General features: G+C 43.5%; 1 protein-coding gene across 2 annotated transcripts in view; it reads left to right on the top strand.

Moving 5' to 3' along the window:
- LOC141010906 (ephrin type-A receptor 7) overlaps positions 1-22,737 on the top strand; it is a 248,439-nt gene extending 225,702 nt beyond the window's left edge. For both annotated transcript variants that reach the window (XM_073484061.1, XM_073484060.1), the window contains exons 9-18: positions 3,603-3,658; positions 7,746-7,871; positions 9,196-9,381; positions 13,318-13,379; positions 15,098-15,214; positions 15,622-15,708; positions 16,118-16,270; positions 19,005-19,195; positions 19,282-19,446; positions 20,375-22,737. In XM_073484061.1, coding sequence (XP_073340162.1) covers positions 3,603-3,658; positions 7,746-7,871; positions 9,196-9,381; positions 13,318-13,379; positions 15,098-15,214; positions 15,622-15,708; positions 16,118-16,270; positions 19,005-19,195; positions 19,282-19,446; positions 20,375-20,489 — 1,258 coding nt within the window. In that variant the 3' untranslated portion in view covers positions 20,490-22,737. The remainder of the gene's footprint in view (positions 1-3,602; positions 3,659-7,745; positions 7,872-9,195; positions 9,382-13,317; positions 13,380-15,097; positions 15,215-15,621; positions 15,709-16,117; positions 16,271-19,004; positions 19,196-19,281; positions 19,447-20,374) is intronic.
- Positions 22,738-23,283: the final 546 nt, after the last annotated feature.

Here is a 23,283-nt window from a genome sequence, read left to right on the forward strand (position 1 = left end):
TTAACATTTGATGAGGCTGAGCTGACAGTGACGAAGTTTGGCCAGAATCTTCAGTGTTTTGGCATCCGCATGTTTCTCTCTGCCATCTGGTTCTTCTGAAGTGTGAAATTTAAAAACGGGTCCAAAATTTCTTGCAAAAAGGCATAAAATTGGAACCAGATCTGGGAGGGTTGAAAAGACTTGTAGGATATATTTTCAAAATAGAGAATATATGTTTTCATAGTAATGATCATTTTATAATTTTTCCATGTTTTTTTTTTTTTTTTTTGGCCGCATCCACCATTTTCCAATAATTAGAATTGGGAGAATCGATTCATCAATCCAAAGTTGTATTGACTGACCGTCTTTTAAAGTAATGAAAAGAGCCGGAGAATTGACATTGGCACTCCCCCCCTCCCATCCCTTCCCCTTCCCTTCCCTCCCCTCCCCTCCTTGTTTTTTTCCCAGCAGCGTCTGCTCGAGCTCCTCCAATGTAACTCCTGCTAGCGTGGTGCTGCTCTCGACCTCCTTCTCCACTCTTCCTCCTCCTCCTCTTCTCTCTCCTCTTCCTCCCTTCACACAGCTGATGCCCAGGTACACTGGCATGTCTGCACTCCTCCCCCTCCTCCCTACTAATCTTTTTTTTTTATCCCAAACCTCTTTCTCCTCCTTTTATTCCCCTCCCAGCCATCCCATCATCTCTTCTTGCTCCCTCTGTGCTTCTTTTCCGTCTGTTTCTAGCTTTCTTCATACCAAGAGACTGATAATAAGCCAAAAAAATTCTCCCTTTCCTTCCCTTTTTGTCAAGCTGTTTGGCCCAGTTCCCTCGGTACTGTATCTGAGACAAACGTAAAAATGTGATGGAGACTGTTACCGTTGAATTATACCCAAAAAAGAACTACTCTGCATCTGCTATTTCATTTTCGTCACATCTGTGACATTTCGAGAGAAGTAATGGAAATGGAATCAAGTCACTCAGCTTCATGCAGCCTTGCCAATTATTCTTATTCTTCCTTATTTCCTTTCTTAAAGGCTCAGTTGCCTCCTTGTCTCCTCGCTTCCTTCATATCACACACACTTCCGCCTGCTGTTATGCTGCTCTTCCACCATTGTCTAGCTTCCTTCATATTTAGCATCCTTCTCTCTTAACTTCTTCCTCTGCCCCTGACTGTCTTCTTGATGGGCTATACTAGGTGCCTTTTCAACTATTTCTCCTTCCTTACATACCCTTCTGCCCAATTACCCTCTTTTACCCGCAACCTCTTATTTTCTTGTCACTTCCTCTCCGAACTTCCTTGCATTTCTTCTCGATGATTTATCCACCTGCTTTGCCCTCGCCCCCATGTCATGTTCCCCGTTACCTCTTTCCCTCCTCTTAGGTATCGTGCATCTTGTTTCCCCTGGTACCGTCATGCCCTTCGTCCTCATCTCCCTCCCGTTTTGCCCACTTCCTCCCTTTACCGCTGCGCTCCCTTATCTATTAATTCTTGTCTCTTCTCCCCTGTCTGGTATCTCCTGCCCTGAGGATCTGTGCTGCATGTGTCTGCTGGTGTGTTTTGACAGACAGGGTCCTGACCTTGTCTCAGACCCCGCTGCTACACGGGCTGAGGGATGTGTCAGCCTCACCCTGGATCAAATCTTCCCGGCGCAAACACTCACAGGGACATGCACATGCAAAATAAATCCCACAATCCTATAAACACATGCACGCACACTCGCATTTTTCTGCGCACACACTCGTGCATAACCCTATATGACGGGTCCGTCAGCCTCTCCGTGAACTCTGTGAGCACCGGTCTCTGTGAGCACCGGTTCTGTGTGAAGTGCTGATGTGTTCTGACGTTCACATTAACACACTCGGCGAAACACACAAATGCACCTCAATGACATCAGTCCTCAAGTTTTGACTTCAACACGTTGCAATCAAAAGTTCTAAGGACAGACTCGAGTGCTTCCAACAGGATTCTGTGAGGCTGTGGTTGGTGGACCTTGGACTCTCTACGCGGGTCCGTCGAGGACATGCTCATACTCATACGGCAGAAAATTTAGCAGATTTTAAGATTAAATGTATTTTTCTTTTCATGACCAGAAGAATGCCTCACTGAAGTTGTAAACACTGACACCAGCTTCGATACGAGGGGGAGGCAGCGTAATGCGTGGGCCCCTTGGACTGGAGTGTGTGTGTGTGTGTGAGAGAGAGAGAGTGTGTGCACATACAAAGGGAGGGCTTAACTGACTGGGAGTGAAAGATTATTTTCTGAAGCAATGGCCCAAAAAACTTAGAGGTCTTTAATGCTATTACGGCAGGTGAGAACATATTTTTCTTCGGTTCGTTACGAGACAATGGCAGGACAAATTAGACCATGGCTGGCTGCCACAGTCGAGGTAATTAATGGGAAACAGTGGACTCCCTGATAACACTAACCTGTTGATTTGATGCTTGCAGATATAAACTCATGCACAAATAAACTTGACAATAGGGCAACACCATATGGTCAAAGAAATCATATTGCAATTATTTTTGACAGATCTTTAGATCGCAAGATTCATGATTAGCGGGAATCAGCATTTTTGTATCACAATTTTCATTTTCGCTTGAAAGAATGAATTAAAATCATGATTTTGCAACGTTTCTCAGGGTTTGTACCATTAAAATCAGGTTTTCGGAACAAGATTTGTAGGCCAGGGCGTCTCTGCAACACTACAGCAATTCATCATAATGCCGTTTTGTTTTTACCTTTATGAAAAAATGGGATTTATATGTAGATGAATTGAATTGTGCGGGCCTACTCCACACTCCTGTGAATAGTCCTTCAGACTGTAGCTGGAGGAACACCCCAAAGTATTTACGGTCTTACATTTCCATACATATTCGTGATATATTTAAAATATATTTTATCAGCACCCAGTTTGCGAGAATAACCTCTGATGTGCTGCAGATTTTAACATCAAAACTCACCCCACTTTCCTTTACTGCACAGTATCCCCCTTGTCTTGTTTTTCATCCCTCGCTCTAATCCAAGTAAGCATGGTGCTGCCCCTCCAGAATGTCTGTTCATCACTTGTTAATCTCTCACTTACAGTATATGTGTATGTGTGTGTGTGTTTGTGTGGACTGTGTGCGTGTGAGCCTAAAGAGCCAAGTTTTTCCTCTATAAGCCGAAAAGCCATCAGCACTCAGATCATAGAGAGCTCTCTCCTCTTTAGGCCCCCTGTGGTAGCAGGGGATGAGAGATAACCGTGTGTACAATTGCCCATGTGTGTGTATAAGTGTTCAACTTTTTATATAAAAACTCCATCGGGGTGAAACAACAATACTAGTGTATCAATTCCAGGGCCTATCGGTGAATGTCTGTGCCTCGCTCAGTCAAATCAGGCAGGATTTCCACTTACTCAGCCTCAGATCTTTGAGCTGCCGTCGCATCAGGGGTCTTTCTGAATGCCTCTCCGTATCCTTCCCATCTCCGATATCAATACTCTTGTCTTCGCTTTCTCTCATTTCACAGTTATTGCACATTCCATATAATCTGTTGCAAGATAAACAACGCCTGATTCTTGTATTTGTTTGTGTCTGACAACTGGGATAAAAACTGTCTGATGGCTGTCTTTGTTTCTCTTTTCAGACAATGCGGCTACAGCAAAGCTTCTCAAGAGGGAGACGAAGAACTATACTTCCAGTGTAAGTGACAGCCGTGATCGCTCTATTATATTGCAGATGTGTGTGTGTATGTTAACTCTGGGTGTTCAAACTTTGGGGACAGAAGGAGGAAACTCTCCTATTACATGTGCTGGAATGCATGTGAATACACACACAGGCGCCTGCATTACCGATGACTTTTGAGGCATTGGCGCCACAGCAGCATTAATTCTTAATTCTGAGTGCATGCTTAGCCAACTCTGAGCACACTGACACACTCCATTAGGTGGTGTGTGCGGCAGAGTTTGATGGGGAGAGATTGAAATCAGGAGGAGGGGAAAGATAAAGAGCTGGAAATCGGGGGGGGTGGTGAAAGCTGTGGAATGAGGCACGCAGGCAGGCAGAAAGCAGCAGCAGCAGCAGCTGAGCTCCCAAAACGGACGTTTAATGTTGTTGTTGTATGTGATGTTGTACAAGGTTGTAAATGCTGCTTTTTTTAAACTCCGCTCGCAACGCTCTCAATAGGCTTTTTGTTTGACAGTGACAGAATGGAAGTAGTTTGACATATCTCTTCCCCGTTTGTGTGTAAGTCTGCGTGCCAGTGCCTCGCTAATGTGGTGGATGTGTGTGTGCGTGCTCGTTTGCGTTGTTTAATCTCCCAGCATGCTGAGCCCCTCTGGAGAGGTTTGGAGCACTATGCCTGATGAATAATGAGCCGAAGCCATGCGGCTGGGAATTAAATCTGCCCAAACAAAGACATGCCAACAGCTGACAAGCACGCAATACACACAGAAACGCGCGCGCACACACACACACACACAAAAACACACATTTTTGGCCCGCTTCTCCAACACACACACACCTTTTTTTTCTCAGTAGAACACGGACACTCCAACACACACAAACAGCCACAAAGACACGTTTTTTGTTCTCGTTATCCAACACACACACTCTCTCCTGAGTCCACTTCATGTTCCGTGACTGTGGATTCGGCACAGCTTGCTCTCGCGGTGCTGCAGGTCCGCCTCACCCAAAAAAACCTCAAGTGTTTGAGGTAGCGAGTGTCACGAAAGCCTGATTTTTAAAAAAAATTCACCCTGCCCATCTGTTCACCCGCAAGACTCTTAAAACACACTTCACTACCAAAGTTTAACACGGAAGGACGGGAGAGGCAGCGAGAATGAGTGAATACATGAGCGCGTGTGTGATAAAGTAGAAGAAGAAGGAGGGAGAGGGGAGTGTAAATGAGTGAGTGAAGAGGCTCGGTAAGAGGGATGGAGTTTGAAGAGGTGAGTTGGCAGAGATGGAGAGACTCATCATAAGTGACACTGCTCAGAACGTTAGTTTCATGTCAGAGTGTGTGACCTAGAAACATGCAAAGGAGGGGGGGATGGAGGAAATCTGCAATCTCCATTAGCAGACCCGTTTTTAGATATCATCCAGAGTTTGATTGCATGCATGAGAGGGAAGGTGTCTCGGGAAATGAGTGGAGAAAGATAACAAGACGTGTAATGAAAAGTTTGTGGCCTTTGGTTTCAAGTGAAAATGTTTGGGGCCCGGGAAGCTAACCCGGCGGTCCGTGGAAGATTATGCAGCCGAGTGCGAACATGCTGTTTCCCCTCAATCGCTCGTGGCAGTGACACAGTTAACCCTGAAACTAATCAGCCTCGGAGCCAATGAAGCGTGTATCTGCGTGTGTCATATGCGTGTGAGCAGCCATTTGCAGCCTATACAAGGAATATGAGCATCTCCTTTTGTGTGTGTGTGTGTGTGTGTGCCGCACAGCTGGTTTTAAGCTACAGAAGTGTGTTTGAAAACCCTATTTGACAGGAAAGAGCCTTCGATCCTCCACTCAGCCCTGGCCTTGAATAGAAAAGGTTTCGTTTGCTTCATAATTGGACTTTTTGCTTTATTTGTCGATTTGTGTGTGGGTACACAAACATGTCTGGGAGTGTGTTCGTCCACACTAGCAAGCCTGTGTGTGCGTTGGATCAATAAGCCGTTATGAGGCAGCCAGTATAGGATCCCTCAGGTCGATCCAGAGCTGTAATCACATTTCAGAGCTTCAGCCAGGATTTTGGGAAATCTCCCAGGCCTTTTCCTGGAAGATTAGCCTTAACATGCAGTAACAAGGGTCAGAGGTCATCTAATTGAGAGCTATAGCCCATTGATTAATGGTTATTGGCTTTCTTATGGCTAGTTTATTTGCTAGTTGTTAGTGTTAAGCATAAGCAGTTGATACAGAAAACAAGAGGCTCATTGAGAGATCAGGTAGCGCTTTTGTTTTGTTGAGTACAGTCAAACAGTGGGGGTCAATATCAGCAGCAGTTTTAAATGTCAGCTGAAATTTCCGAATGTTGTAGCTCATTAGTGTTGCAGACGCAATTTGGTAGAGGTGCTTAAAAGAAATTAGCCAGGGTAGTCGTCAATAAGACTGGAAAAGGCAACATTAAATAATTCATCTAGTTTGAATTTAGATGCCAGGTTTCTGTTTTAAAGGGTAACTCCACCAAAAGTACACATTAAAGTGTGTTTACAGGTCTTGGGGAGATCTACTGCACGTGTGAAAAAAAGTAGTATAAAGCATTTTTTGGCTCCAGAGAAAGCGGCATGTAATCTAATAATTTGCCTCCAGTGATGTCACGCAGTGCCATTTTCTGTGATTAGTTGTTACATCTTCCCTTGGTTAGGTTTTGAACTGAGTAGGCTTATTAGTTAACAGTGTGAGTCGGGAACAGAGGATGTATTTTGCAGCCAGCGGCCATGTTAATACAGGGGATTGACTTGTAGTGATCTGTAGTTTCCCCGGTAAACACACCAACTTATTCAGCTGTTAATGTGTAAAATTTGGTGAAGTTCCCGTTTAACTTTTATTAAATGCTGTTGTTGCATTAAAAACTAACAATACATCACTTTTAATCTCAGTAGGCTATTTATCAAGTGTCACATTGTGGATAGAAGACATACAGTGATGTTATTTTGAGAGATTTTTCTGCTGATGTACCTAAGCTGTCATTCTTTTTGGGAGGTACCATGCAGTACCCAAACTCTAAAACTCACACCAAAGCAGCAAGCCAACTCCAAGTACTGTTGCACTTTGAGGTTTAGCCGCCTCAGCATTTTACTGTCTGTTATGTCCTGTCCCAGTTTCTGACTGAGGATTATATTACGTTTGTGCGTGATATTTTGCATATGTGTGTGTGTGTTAATGAGATAACATTCTGAAGCAAGCAGAGAAGACAAAAAGCCCTCGTGGAAGAGCGCTGTGATCTGTTTAAAGCCATGCAGAGGAAACACAAAGTCAGATTTGAGAACTCGGAGCCTTTGATCTCGTTTTTTTTCTTCCTCTGCCTCTGGAGTTCGCAAGGTCAAAACAACCAAAAACGGAGAATTACAGCTATGAATGCAAGAACAGGAGCAGCTTGTATCTTATTAATTAAAAGAAAATCATACTAAAAGCTATTTGGAAAGTGTTTTTAATGTTTTGTCATCACTGGCTAAACATGAGAAACTGAGATATTTACAGTATTCTTACAGTTAATGGGGTTTGAGAGCAGAAAATGTTTCTGCTATCTCAAAAATCAATGGCAGAACTCAAGTATTGATTCGAGTCTCTGGATCAAAGAGTAAGAGTTCTTTCCCAGACACAACATTTTGGTCTAATGTTGAACAATCATACAGAGAGAAATTCTTTGTCCAAAGAGGCAGAGATACCAATTTCTCCTCTGACTGTAGCCTTAAAAGAGCACAAAATGATGCAGACATGAGAAATATTTTTGCTTTGTGCTGTGAGAGAAAGAGGAGCACCACCAGGGCCACAGACATCTCTCTACACTAAATAAACAGTTGGCTAGCTATCAGTATTTACTTGCTCATACACAGTCTAATGGTTTTTGAATCTAAGACTAGCTTCTTTTATCTATTTTGTGCCTCATGTGGGCACTTTGCTGCTGGCACTCCAGACTTTTATCCTTTTTATGCGTTTCTTTTCGCAGAAATGCATGCCGACCATAAATGATGTGTTGCTGTCCTGTTGATTTTATGTTCTGTGGAAAGTCTTGTCTCAGCAGCACACTTTGAAATTCATTTTTTCTGAAATGTGTCTTATATTGTGCATTTTTCTTTTCAGTTAAAATCCCAACACGGAGGACCTACATCGACCCAGAGACCTGTGAGGACCTGCTGCAGGCCGTGCACGCCTTTGCCAAGGAGTTGGACAACTCAAGCATCAAAATAGAGCGAATTGTGCACACAGGTATGTGACTTGACGTGGGAAGAAAGCAGAATTGTTGCACTTTAGTCCATATAAAGGGGTACTTCAAGGGGTGTAACAGCACACAGAAGTCATGTTTGGTATAAGTTCAGTTCAACCAGAAAAAAAACCTGAGATAGTTGGAAGAGACTGTTGGAAACCCCTAGGTACTTCTGCACTTTATTATTTGAAGTAGCAAAGGCACTGATATCCTGACTTTAAGACTTTGGTTTGGTTCAAGCTGTTAAAACACTACATTTTTAATTTCCCAGAATGCAATGCAATATCGTCTTTTGTTATGCTGCAATCGATTGCAATTAGGAAGTCCAATATTTCAGACTTCCAATCTAAATGTCATCAGTTTGTTGCGGGCGTCTATGTTCAGAGACTTGCCCTAAAAATTGTAAAGCAAGTCTCTGAACTTCACAAGCATCTACTGAAGACCTGATTAGCACACTTTAAAAGAGACTGGGGGAGTAGGCTGGGACTGAGTGCTTACATAGACTCCAGTCAGGTACAAATCAATTGCATCAATTTTACCAGGCCAAATTGTACTCCTTGTGACAAGTAAAAGGATCTGTGTGTTAAATTGATGGAGGGCCCATTGAAATTTAAAGCTGGATATGAGCAGCACATTGGGTATAGACAGATTATAAGTATAAGTATGGAGCATACACAGCAGAAATGATGACATTCTTTTGTACCAAACGGTAAGCGAAGCAAAAGATTTCTTAACCTTGCTATCATCCGGATTCCTACAGCATTATGAAACAAGAAAAGATGAAACACGGTATGAACAAAGGCAGCAAACAGAGCAGGGGCCATGAACAGTGGCAATAATCTTGAGGCAACACAAGGTATTTTTGCACCTTGCCTCAACCTGGCTTGATACAAATTGAAGAATCCAGTTCAATCAGCCTGGCATCGTACAGATCTTTACCAAAATCAAACCTGGCTGTTTTCTGGCTGTAATATTTGCCTTGTCTCTACTTGATGTTCCTCCGTTTCACCTGCACCCTGCACCCTGCTCCATCTTTGATGTTTCTTTGATCCTTTTGTATTTCATGTTCCTCCCGTTCTCCCCTCAACAGTGTCTGTTCATTTGCGTCATCTCTCTTTTCTATGTTTGTATTCTTCCATCTGATTCTTCACCAACCTTTCCCCCCCACCTGTCTACACCTGATTCATTCCTTCTTTTCATCCGCGCACACATATTACTCATCATCAATCTGACGTGTAACACTTTGCCCTTTTCTTTCTCCGCTCCCCCTGGTTGCTGATCGATCAGCAGGGACCATGAGCTCTGTTTGTCTGTCTCCCCCTACAGGCGACTTCGGGGAGGTGTGTCGCGGCTGCCTGAAGCTGCCCAGTAAGAGAGAGCTGCCCGTGGCCATAAAGACATTAAGGGCCGGCTGCTCGGACAAACAGCGCCGGTCCTTCCTCAGCGAGGCCGGTATCCTGGGGCAGTTCGACCACTCCAACATCATCCGGCTGGAGGGAGTCATCACCACCGGTAAGGAGGATGGGAGGGAGATGAAGCAGAAAGCAGACGGTGAAAAGCGAAAAGCTCTGGGGAAAACATGGGGAAAACAAAAGGAGAGCGGGTGAAGATGAAAGGAAGCTTAGAAGGGGGGGGACACCTAGGGTTTAGGAGGATCCAAGGAGGAATGGGACAATCTGACCTTCTCCAGTGTCACAAACGGGGTTTATCACCTCCGTTACCAAGGAGGAAGGGCTGGAAAAGGAAGCAGAATGGGATGAAACTGGGAACTAGAGGTAGACCATTCCAATATCACACATGTGGAGGGGAACTATGGAGAGAGACGTGAAGAAAACTGTAGGAGTATCAAAGGCGATGGAGAGGTGAAGAGAGGATTGGGAAGAGCGCTGCAATACTCCGTCCACTTCAATATCACACGAACGGAGGGGGTCAGCGCTCGCAGCGGAGAGGGTGGGACGAGACGTGGGGGGGTGGAAGAGAAGAAGAGTAGAGAGCGAGGGTGGACGCCGTACCCTAGCAGCAGCTTTGCTACATCAAGGCCCATTTTCCGCTGACAGATAGCAATTGAGGTCCTAGAGCGAAAACAGGATGGAAGGAGCGGGAGAAGAAAAAAAAAAGCCCGGAAGGGAGGAGACGGAGGGGAAAGAGACGTGAGAGACAGAGAAGATGAGGTAGAGGTTAATGGGAATGGCAGGTGAAAGGAGAAGCTTTAAAGAGTTTGTGAAGTTTTTGTTGCTGCCGCATTGATGCTCAGTGTGGTGTGTGTGCGTGTGTGTGTGGGCACAGTGCCCGAACACACTCTGTGCTCAGTAGGATGGCAGCAGATGTGCAGGGTACAGTAATTGGTGCTAGAGACCCAGCGGGGCCCTGAGATCCACTCCAATCTCTCCCACCATCACGTGCACACACGCACGCACAAAGTCAGTCCCATATGCTCACTTTCTCTTTCACTATCATTGACACACACCTGCTTGCTTGCCTCCTCGCTTGGCATGAAATCACACATCCACGCACACAAACAGCACACACACACACACCCGCACCGACTGTTAGACTACAAATCACCTGCTTTACATCACTTACCCCCCACCAGATCCTCACTCGGCCCTCCTCCAGCCCTCCACCACCTGCAAACAGCAGCAGCCGCCTCCTTGCTAATTTTCCCATCCTTTCACCATAATTCAAGGCCACATAAAATCATGGGTGCGTCCCGTTAATTCACAAGCTTCTCCCTTTTCCTGTCTAGCTCTATATGCTGCTGTCTTTTATGACACGCCATTTGCTCCACATTGCTACTGGACGTTCCGGGATTATCAGCCCGGTCGCCAGGATAAAATGTTGGCTGTTCATGTTTCTGCAGACCACTGATGCGTTCACATCTGTACGTGTCACAGGCTATGTTCCATATTGATATTTCTACAAAAAGTGTCATATCATGCTCACATTACACATTAATGACCTGGCTGTTTTATCGGGAGGGGGAGGGGGTATGGGTGGAGTTGCAAGCCAGAAGGCTGCCAAGCAAGAAACCGCAGTGCGAGACTCTGTTTCAGAGAAAACATGATCTTTTCCTAAGTGGATTATGTACCCAAACCTAATCAGACCATAAGCACAGTGCTGTCACCACATTAAAGAGAAAACTGAACCTAAGGAAACATAAAGTTGCAAGATATCCAAGGTTTGCTGAATCGTACACTGCCAACATTTATTCTGCCAACTGGGTCGGGATTATAAACAGTGGTGGAGGGAGTACTGAGATCTTTTACTCAAGTAAAAGCACTAATACGTCAATGTCTTTACGCACAGTTCAATACTGGTGCATTAATTAAGAACTGCAGTCAAGCACATACATCAAATCCGCTTATACTGTCAAGTTACTAAGAGTTGATCTACACTCCCTACAAATCAGAATCCAGAATTCTCAGTGGCCATGGTACCAAGCTTGGCATGCAGCAGTTACTGTCATCAGGGGGCCTTTTCTGTGATATTGTTTTCTGTCACACGGTGTTCCTGCTCAGCTTAACAAAATGTCTCCTTGAATGGTGGTTACAGGAAGTTTATTTGACTGACATGACTCCAAACTATAACATACAAAACAATGGCGTTGCATTACTTTTATCTACTATTAAACAGCTCTCGTGAAGATTTTCACAAACTAGTTGAGCAAGCAAATTTAATTATTGGGAACAAAGTCTTACAAGTTTGACATCATCGGCTGAATTCTCTTCAAATTAATCAAAAACCATTCAAACATTTTTGACAAGGTGGTCTGTATGAGAGGAATTTTAAGATTAATTTCACATTTAACCCTTTTAAATTTAATGAAACAAAAAAAAGTTGCATCACAACCTTGGACCATTCACTGTATATTTAATGGAGCTACTGTACAGCATGTATTAGCATACATACTTAATAATGTAATGCATATTGGAATAAGTATATATAATCACACATGAAGATTTATAGTAACAGCAGCCAGAAAATCAGTCAGTGATGTGACAGGAAGTGGTGATTTTGTGTCAGTTTCTCATTGAATTGCTGTTGTTGTATTGTTGTTGCACACTCTTTACACTTGATAGCAGTTTCAGTGAGGCAAAGTGCCTTTATACTTCCATCTACGCAATAACCTAACAACAGCAGTTAGCTATTACCATATCAGGTTATTGAAGATGATCTACCGATAGTGGATCCTGGCTCAGTTGGCATTTGTGGATTCACTTACATTTAAATAACCGCGCACCACTGACACCCTCTGTCATGAAAGCCTCTGGGTTCTGGGCAATTTTACCAAGTATGATTGGATGTAATAATATTTGTCCTCCGTTTCTTTCCCCGACAAGAATATTCAAGATTTTTTTCCCCACCTCAATAAGTGGGTATTTCAATTTTCACCAGCTGCTCTGGCAAAATGATTGAGTCCGTATGAGATACAGTTTTGCAACACACCGTGTGAAACAGTAGGGTTCGGTTAAGTTCAAGGATTTGCTTTTCAATATGTATTCAAATTATGACCTACAAGTGTGCATGAGTATATGAATTTGTGTTTGTGTGACGCACACAACAGCACTTATTACTCCTTTCCCTCCCTCTGCATTTCTGTCAGGATTTGCAAACTTATGCGACATCCTTTGAAATACATTTTTAGCAGCCTCCTCGGTCCTTGTTTGTAGCTACGTGTCATCAGCCCCGTGCCACCCACCGACATTCACTCGCATTAATTACATGATAGCTGGCATATCATGGGGCAGTGTCTGCAGCGCTGACTCACAGTTCCCGATTGTTGTTGGTCACCTTTCCATATAGCTTCCTGGCAAACCATCAATTGTGGCTATTGCAGTGCCAAGCTATCATTTTTGTAATAAGCCTTGAAAAACTGTTCTAGATTTGTATTTTGTAGCCATCAATTTGTTCAGTTCATCATCCTGTCTCTACCTCCCATAATCCACTCCTCCTTTCTCCTTGTTCCCTCTCTCCTCCGACTGCTGCAGTCTTATTTTCCTCCTCCGTGCACTTCATAGCACTGCTGGATCTGTGCCATCTGCGCCTGGGCCCAGTGTGTATGTGTGTAAGCATGCGTGAGTGTAGTGTATACGAACGTGCCTACCTGGGCTGCGTCGGCCTGTGTGTACGCACCGCGCACAGATTGTGTGCATGTGTGTGTGTTTGAGGGTCGTTAAACTTGCTGAGACAGCCAGGGCAGCACACAGGTTCTCCTGACTTCACCACAGTTCACTGGGTGAGGAATGGCTTTGCACAATGCCTGCCGTGCTGCCAAGTGGACTAGACTCACTTTATTCTTTCCCTCCCTCCCTCCCTCCCTCCCTCCTTCTCCGTGTCTCTGTCTCTATTACCTCTCTCACTTTCCTTTTTTCCGCGGATTCTCTCCATTTTACCCCAATTTCACTTATTTATATACACTGCTGTGTTGCTCTCTTTGTCTTTCTCCAGGTAACACCATGATGATCATAGAGGAGAGCATGTCTAACGGATCCTTGGATTCCTTCCTTAGGGTAAGTTTTAAGAGTTTGTGCTCGGGGTTTGGAAATACATCGATATTATATTGTTGTCATGATTAGGGGGTGGGAATCACAGAATAACTCACAATATGATACGTTTCTCATGATAACCATAGTATCACGGTACAGCAATTCTGTAATAACTGATACATTGCAATACAATCATCTGAAGATACATCCCAATGTCTGTCTAACTGAAGGATACAAAATGTGCAAACGTGCAGGAATTATGTATTTATTCACTGCATCACAGTGCCAGTTTCACAAAATTTGACACTAACTGAGATTAAAATCTCTAGAAAAGTAAAATCAAAATAAAATAGGGGGCAACGTATCACTACACTGTCAGAAAATGAGGTGTGTATTTGTACCTTTAAGGGTACATTGGCTTGTCACTGGGGCACTTATTTGTACCTTAAAGAGCCCAGTCTTGTATATCTGGTGGCAATTTTGTACCTTTATTTTATGAACCTTTTACTGCTTGAACATACCTTTTTGGCCCTAATAAGGTACACATAGTTACCTTGAAGTCCAATATTTAGCCCTTAGGGGACAGATATGGACTCCTACTGTACTCTATGACTATTTCTGACAGTGTAGACTAACAAGTAACTGCTGCTAACCGTAGCTGCCATTTGCAAGTTAGCTTCGTTAGCCACAGCTAGCAATCTAGAGTGGGAGGTCAGAGAACCAGGGGAAATGTTGGTGTTTACAATGCTAGCACTAAAGCGTAAGACCAGGACAAGTCAGGTCTAGCTGGTTAGCATGCCAACTTCTGTGTATATCTTTAAAAACACAAAACAGATGTCATAACTTCAGAAGTGTTGATAATTTTAGTTAGTTTGTGAATGTTTTCAACTAAAGATTTTTGCCATATTGACATTTTGTCTCAATATTTTGTTCCACCCCTAATTATGATATGAGACATTTTGGATATAGATATCATGTTATGGATCGATAGTGTTAGATAGTGTTGCCTTTTCCTGGTTTTGAAAGCTGTATTACAGCAAAATGATGTATTTTCTGAACTTGTCAGACTGTTCTACTGCTTCTAATACTGGCCTTTACTCATTTAGTCATTATTTCCACATTACAGATGATTATTTATCAAAAATCTCATTGTGTTAATTAATTGTTGAAGCACTTATAGTCATCCCTATAATATTGTCACAATCGATATTACAAAAATATTGTGATATTTGATTTTGTCCATAATGCCCAGCTGTAGTTGTAATTTACCTTAAATGTACATGCAGACATCTTTCTTCATCATCTAATAACAAAATGAAGTCTCATTATTCTTTGTCTGTTCATCAGCCGTTTCACAAACAAGACATTTTATTCTAATAAACCTAAATCCACTATTATCATGATGTGGTCCTGGGGCGACGGTACTTGTGCTTATTAACCGTAATAAGGAAAACGCAGCATAATTAACCGCACAAATGGAGTGTTTTCTGCTTATAGATGCTGTAAGCTTCTGTAAACTGTTATTGTGCCCCTCTGCTCTGTGAACCACCGCGGCGTGGTTTATAATGATATGAATTAATGGCCTGTTTGCTTTTATTCTCCAAATAAAGGGATTCGGCTCAGCGAGCACAACATTGCACTGTAGTAACAGACGTTTCATTCATCCCCTCCCTGTTCTTCTTTTCTTTCTTCTCATTTTTTCATCTCCTTCCTTCCTTCCCTTCCTTTCCCCATCACCTCAGAAACACGAGGGCCAGCTGAGTGTAATGCAGCTGATGGATATGCTGACCGGGGTGGCATCAGGGATGAAGTACCTCACCGAAATGGGCTTCGTCCACAAACGGCTCGCAGCGCACAAGGTGAGGGGAGCAGGTGGGAGGAGATGATAGAGAAGAGGGTGAGGGGTGATGTACGTCCAAGCAGGTGGATCACAGGATACAATTTGTCCTCATGTGAAAACATCTTTGACAATCACTCGCCTGCAGGTTTTTACATAAAGCCGAACACGTCGGGACAATACTGTCGAAGCCGCTTTGTCACATCCAGGTCTCACAGCGTGGCATTTTCCTAAAAGAGCCCGTCTGTCAAACTGTGAATGCAGTGATCACATTGCAGAAAATGAAGAACAAGGCCATTTGTTCTTGTAAACAATCAATTGTCCCCGGTACGATTAGAGCTTTGCCCACCGGGGCGGTGCGATCTCATGCTGAGATTGTTTCCCTGACAAATGTTACCAATGCTAATCAGTTTGTTTTTCCACTTTCAGGTGCTGGTTAACTCCAACCTGGGCTGCAAGGTATCCGGCTTCAGGCCTCTTCAGGAGGACAAGATCGAGGCCATCTACACCACACTGGTAAGACAAAACCCACAGTGAAATCTTTTCTGGATATTTTTAAATTCATTATTTTCCACTTCTTTCTAATTAATGACCCTCAAAGCAGCACAAAGCCAAGTTCGCCCATGTAGGGTGATATTTTTAATGAGCCTTAGACCAAACGCGAGTTAACACACATCGTGTCTGGTTCAGCTGAGGCCATATAATTAAGCTGTCAGAGGGAAAAAAAAATAATTTCATTGCTTTATTTCCCTGGATATTTTTGGGCTCCATTCAAGGTGAAACCATTCCTCTAAAGATTCTTTTGATCTGCTGAAAATATGTTCAAAAGCCTTTCAAAGGGAATATTTAAGCGCTGCTTTTTTGAACTCTCCACACCCTTTCTTTACGTCGCGTCTTACCCCCCCCCCCCCCCCCCCCCCGGCAGCACGGAGGGAAGAGCGTGGTGCTGTGGACCGCTCCGGAGGCCATCCAGTACCACCGCTTCTCCTCGGCCTCAGATGTCTGGAGCTTCGGCATCGTCATGTGGGAGGTCATGTCCTACGGAGAGAGACCCTACTGGGATATGGGCAACCAGGATGTAAGTGTGTGTGTGTGTGTGTGTGCGATAGCAAGGGTGGCTTTCCATTAATCTCTCCAGTCACTTCCTTTATATTGCTTCCTCCCTTTCACCTACGCTCTATCAATGAACTCTGTATCCATGCCCGGCTTGGATCTTATTAAAAGAAAGCCAAGAAGCCACAGTACGTCTGAAAGCTTTTGCCGGGCCTAAGTCCCCCTCTTTAAGTCTGCATCAGCTCCATGACCAATCCTGTTTTCTCTTAAGGACGCATTGACCCCCTTCCAGTGGCCTCCACCTGTCCCAGAGTGCCGTCCTGCTTTTAAAAGTGTTAAAAAAAAAAAATCCACCGGAAAATTTCTTTAAGGAAATGTAAAGCACTTGCCATTTGAGGGTTGAAGAGATTGTCCAGTCGATAGGACCCCGCCGCTTGTCACTAGAACTCTATTATTTCCAAGCAGACGTGGGCGGGTGCTTTGCCGTCGTCACTCCTACCTCTTCTCTTTCTCCTTCAAAAAAAAGAGGTTGTTTTTGTCCTTTTATTTGAAAGAAAGTCATGCTTCTAAAGTGCAGTCGAAAGCATGATGCAAGTCTTCTAAAGACACAAAAGAGAGCACTTTATTTTTTGAGACTATTTTCTCTTTTTACCTGAAGCCGACAACACACGGGAGCATGAGAAGAGGTGGACGATTTTAAAGAGTTCTCATCGTTTCATCGAGTCCAAAAGCTAAATCATGCTAATGCCCTCTCAAATTACTGTCGTGGGGAAATTATGCCAACACTTTATGCAGGCAGGTGGATGGTTAAAAAGCAACGGGTTATTAGCATGTTCCATTTTTGAATGTCCAAAATTAATATGCATGAGTTATTCAGCAGGCACAAGAATAGTTAGCTTTCACAGCGCCTTTTTTTTTTTTTTTTTTCTTCCTCTCATGCCCTTTCACAAAGCAGGAGAAAGTTTCCTCTCAGCCTCGTTCATATTATCAAACTTTCCAATTGAGAGGGCAAAGGTCGAGCTTGTAGAGCGCCGGGGATATTAATCCACTTTAAATTGATACATTATATCATAACGGAATTGTTGGTCGGCCTGTCCACCTGTGATCCATAGCGACCTTTACCGACCGACTTTGATTAAATGGAAAATGTCAAATGCTGAAAAGCATTTTATGAATGCTCTTTAGTGAGATACGAGCTCAAGGGGGCTGAGAGGGCGGTGAAGTGGCGGCGGTGGGCGGGCAGGTACAGAGAAGAGAGGGAAAAGTGCTTCAGGAAGTAATGCCACTGATGGATGTCATTTTTGTGATTACGCTCCGACTTTATTTCCTCCTTTCAGGAGATTGTATTTCTTGGGGACTCAGGAGGAGGACGTATCGCGTGTCCATAAATATATTGAGAGCAAGTCTCTCGTGAGGCGCTGTGGCGGATGGGGACAGCATTAGTTTGATGGAGGAGGAGCGAGCAACATTGAGGTGGTCTGGAGGGAGGCTTTCGTGCTCTGCTGTTTGAAGACAGGGAGGTTTCAGGGTTGATTAAAAGGGGCTCTATGTAACAATGCAGAGTCATTTACATCTATTAATCACTTTTTTATTGGTCATATGTGAGCGGATTGTAACGTGACGTGGAAAGTGAAACCTCCTCCGTCTCTCTCTCCGTTGCCTATACATGTAAGAATGGCCACCTGTCGATTTCTCCAAACACAGGGGGCAGCGTATCACCTGAGTTACCACTAACTGCTGATGACTGTAGCTGCTGTCAGCTAGTTAGCTCAGCTACCAGTGCAGCTTGCAGTCATGTTATCCCTACATATGAGACCTTTAACTTGTTGTTGGACTCTCTCCGCTCGGCTAACAGGGAGCAACAGTTGCTAGCGTTAGTTTAGAAATGGAGTCTGCTCACAAACTAACGACCGGCTTCAGGCACAACACAGAAGTTCCCCTTTAAAAAAAAAAAGCTGAGCTGGGATGAATCATTGTATTTAGAGGCTTATCTTTTAGAGTGGCACAGGTATAAGAAAACAGTGGCTCTTATGGTCAGTCTGTGTCGTATCTGTTACTGTCTGGATTGTTTTTACAATTCACGGAGCTACAAGATATTGTATTATCGGAAATTACAATGTTATGATAAACTTTTCTGCTGATAGGAGCACATCAAATATCCTGTAAAGTGACACTAAGAGACACACCGAATATCCTGTCGAGTGACCTTTAATTCCAGTCATGATTTTGTTTTTGCAGGAAGATCCCTCTTCTCTTACAGTTAACAGTCGCCTCTTTTTGCTGTATGGATCAATGTTTTTGTAGCAGTTCTAGTCGCGACATTACTGCGGATTTGTAGTGACCTCATATTGTTTAGGTTAGCAATATCTCCCAGTTTGTTCCGAGGTGACCTTAAAGGATGCCGCCTCCAAATAAGTTCAGTAACTAAAAAGTGAAACAATGCAATGGAACAATAAAGGAGGTGTAATTAAGAGCTAATGGAACAGCTAACACTTTTCTATTCTTATTTATCCAAGTAGGACTTACACTGTCCAAAGGCTTCGAATCTTGGCAACTAAGCAACTCCGCTGTGAAGAAATAAAGTTTTAAACACCTTACTCAACTATTTTTTTAAGTAGGACAAATCTTATTCACTTCCCCACATCCTGCTCTATGAGTCACCCACTTGTCCTTTTGGGAATTTATCCAATTATAGTAGAAGTGCTTAAAAAATCCGAACACCACTTCCAAATTTTCTAACCTGTTTTCCGTTCCTGTAGGTGATCAAGGCCATCGAGGACGGTTTCAGGCTGCCCGCTCCGGTTAACTGCCCTCAACATCTCCATCAGCTGATGCTGGACTGCTGGCAGAAGGAGAGGACGGAGAGGCCCACCTTCAGCCAGATCCACTCAGCCCTCAGCAAGAGCATTCGCTCCCCTGATGGTATTGGCTCCTCCACGCTGGCACGCAGGTGAGGCCCGGTTATCTCTGTTGCTCGGTACGCGTTTCATTCCTACACGTTTCTCCATCTAATCGACGCCATTTCTCGTCCTCTAGAACCCTGAGTTCATCCATCACGCTAGCAGAGAGGCCTCTCCCCTCCTTCCCTTCCTTTAACTCAGTGGGGGAGTGGCTGGACGCTGTGGACATGGGCCGGTACAAGGACAACTTCACTGCAGCAGGATACTGCTACTTGGAGTCTGTGGCACGAATGACCGTACAGTGAGTGGCTTTATACAAGTCTGTCTCCGTGACCTTTCATTTCCTGTTGTAGAGAGGGTGTCTGAGTGAGATAATAAGAGAAGAGATCATTAAACAGATAACTGCATGAATAAATAAGTGACTTGGGGGATAATGTCCATTCCTTTTCTCTTCTATTATTGATCCCTTTTTCATTCTGAGCTGTTAAAGATAGTATTTATAACTGACTGGTGCTCGGGGAGAAATGAAAACATCAGAGCCGTTACAGTGAGTTTATCAACAGAACAATCATCAGCAACTGTTCTGATAATCCATTAGTTATTAGAGCATTGATCTCAAAGACTCTGGTTCTAGCGTCTCAGTTGTGAGGGTTTGCTGCTTTTTTCTTCTGTAATACATTTTAGGGTTTTAGAGTTTTATTATTTCATGACATTACCTTGGGCTTTAGGAAATTATAATGTAGTTTCACCAGAGTATAAATTAAGAAATTGTTAGATGAAAGCGAGTGGGCTGATAAGTTATTTTTGAAGCATTTTTCTGTTATGTTTGAAGAAAATCTCTCAGCATCCTGGGAGCATTCAATAAATCCAATGCTCTGACAAAAAAGTCCTGTATCCAGCCCATCCAATCGTCTCATTCGGATCATATGAAAACATTTGCCAGGCTACCTGCCTGTCTGTCTGCTCACCTGCCGCTGCATTAATTGTGCGTGATCGGAGTCTTCCTCAAGCCGGGGTGGATATCTTGCTAAAGCTATTAGCGAGCTAGTCAAACAAGAATAGCGGAGAAAGTGCAGCCAAAATGTTTTCTAACATGTGAGTGAGGCACGAAGTAAAAAAAAATGGTTGCGATGGTAACGACGTGCTGCACAGTTAGCTGGGTTAGTCCAAGAAACTTCTCAAACTTTTTCTTCAATAACCTTGGTAAATCTTGTTCTCCGTTTCCGCAGAGATGTACTGAGCCTTGGCATCACTTCCCTCGAGCACCAGAAGCTGATCCTGGCGGCCATCCAGACCCTCAGAGCCCAGGTCATCCAAATGCACGGCCGCGGTGTGCAGGTCTAACAAGCAGTCGACACGCCCAGCCTCACCCTGCTGCTGCAGACCCCCGCGTACTTGCAGAAAGATGATGGGGTGGAGAAGAGGAGAAAGAGAGAAAGAGAGCTCTCCCAAACTGAAGGAAAGATGAGCAGATCTTTCTTCCGACTGCACTCCTCTATCTACTCCTCCTTCCCACACTTCCTCATGCCTTCCTTGATCCCTTACTTCCTTTTTTTCTACGAATCCCTTCAGAGATGAGCAGCGTCCCCGTCGCGATTGCTGGGGATAGCAGAGGAGTGACGTCACGCGCGCCCTTTTTTTGTGACCTCCATATCTGCACTTAAATAACTGTGTCAGCTCCATCTCACTGGTTCCGGATCAGCGCGTAGAGACAAATGAAATGTTGTCTTGTAGCAGGACGGGGCTCTGTCTGAAGCTGACCTCTGAGCTGTGTGGGACACGAACACGCCGGTTGCGGACGAGCGCTCAAAGAAAACTTTCACATTTTTGGGTGGAATTTCCCTTTACCACGACATGAATTCACTGAAAACAATAAATCAGTAAAAGCCGGGGACTGTTTTACCGGCACTGGACGATATTACTCTCTCCTCAGAACTGGCACCGCTGCTTTCACATCCAAACAGGAAACTGATTTACGAAGATAATCACAGCATCGAGCGCCAGAGCGGAAGATTAAACACGGCCGGAATGTAACGTTTCAGAGCAGCAGCTTGAGAGGACTGCGCTGTCCGGTGAGTCAGCGGATGGAGGCCTCAGAAGCCTCCGGTTTAGTCCTATCTACAGCATATGAAGAGTGCTGACGGGACAAAAAGAGCTACAGTAAGTCACGGCTGATGACACGATGTACTTTCAGGAACATCAGCCTGCTTTTTTTTTTTCCTCTTCGGGGCCACTGATGGTTAAACAAAAAGCTGCAAGGATACAAGTGTAAAGGTTGAGAAACGTGTGTTTGATCGTCCATTCATTTGTCGTACGTCGCTTCTGTTAGTTCCTTTATCTTCCTCCTCTCCTCTTTGCTTTGAAGCTGTTTTCTCTCTGTGCACTTAAACATCTACTTTTCCCTTTTATAGCCTGCTGGAAGTCCACTCAGTAATATAATCCTGCTCTCCAAAGCCTCTCCCTGTTTTAATACTCTGTATAGAGCACGGGCCTACTCTGGAAGATGGCCTGATTCAGATATTTATCCATATTATTTATTTATGTTTACAGACTGTAACACAGATGCGGTCAGAGAAGAGTCGAGGAAGGTTTATTTATTCAACTAGTATTTAGGGGAAAAAAAAATGTTAAGCAAAGCGGTCGTCTCCTCTTGTTTCGTCGATTTATTGTTTTGATTATGAGTTTATCGGTTTGTTTCGTACACTGGAAGCGAGAGGAACACTGGAGGATTTTTACTGTCAGCACACAGTATCTGTGTATTCTCGAGCACTGGATTTAATACCGTTCATTTTCCGTCCTATCGTTGGATTTTTATTGTGTGCATTACAGTGTGTGTGTGTTGCAGTATGAAGACAGTATTAAGGAATGTCATATGGATTGTTTTTTTCTTTGTTGGATTGTCATGCTGATGCTGATATCATGCTCTGCCATACTACAGTATGTGGTTGCACTTTTTCCCACCCAGACAACTCCCAGAATCCTCTCTGTACAGTGATCCGCCCCCGCGCCTTTTCTTTCCTATTTCAATACGGGAGACTCGAAGGAAGAAGTTTATTGGGGGCATTATTTGATTTTCATACACTTTCACAGTAGAAGGTACCTACATTTTCGACTGGAATATTGTAACTGGTTCGTATTTGGTACAAAATGAGTTTTTTTTGTTCTCCCCTTCCTCCTCTCTCTGTAACAGTTTTGTCAAAATTGAATAATCTCAAGTCGCGCACATGTTGACATATCTGAAGAATACACACCGTGGGTCCCTTTGACAAACACACACACACACGAGACTATGACAACACACACACGCAACGACCTGGACCTCGTCACCACGATGAATGAAACTCCCATTTTCTTTCCCCCCCTCTCTGTTACTGTGACCATCATGATATATGTTTAATACTGTAAATATGTATTTGAAAATGCTAAATCTATTTTTATAATTTGTTTGAAGAACAATGTGTTGAATATAATATCTGCTCACTGTGTAAGGGTTTTATTTGTTTGAATTTTAGGGCCATAGCCAAGAAACTCTGGTGTTTGGAATATAAAACTGAAAAAAAAAAGTTTCTTTTTTCGTTAGTTTTTTGATGATTTTTACCTGTTAGAAGAAAATCTGATGGCTGTTGCAATATTGAAACGTGTTATTAAAAAATCTCCAATACAAGCAAACCTTTTTGCTCCTGGTCTCCTATTGTCTTCATTTGGGGTTGAACGTTAATCTTAAAATTAAACTGACATATTATAGCCCGGCTAATGATGGATTTTTGAGACCACTCCCTTGAGACGATGGTTTTCTGCTCATGAATGCTGTTCTGTACCCGAAGCATTCGAATACAGATTTTGACATCGATTACAGTGGTGACGGTAGAAACTTTGAAGCATTCTGGTCAGCCCCTTAAATTCCAGATTTATTAGTATCTAAAACTTTTTTTTTTAATTACCTTGCCTTGCTATGCTATAAAAACTTAGTGGTCTAAAGGGTCAGTTCACCCAAATAACAAAAAAAACAAACTGCAACCATTTTGCTAAAGAGCTTTATTTTGAAAGTGTAATCCCATGATGCATATGTATTATTACTAACTTGACTTGTCCTTCACGTTCAAAACTGATGCAAGGTAGGTAGGTATGATAGTTTGAA

This window comes from Pagrus major, chromosome 16 (genome assembly GCF_040436345.1).
Source record: "Pagrus major chromosome 16, Pma_NU_1.0".
Taxonomy (NCBI): Eukaryota; Metazoa; Chordata; class Actinopteri; order Spariformes; family Sparidae; genus Pagrus; species Pagrus major.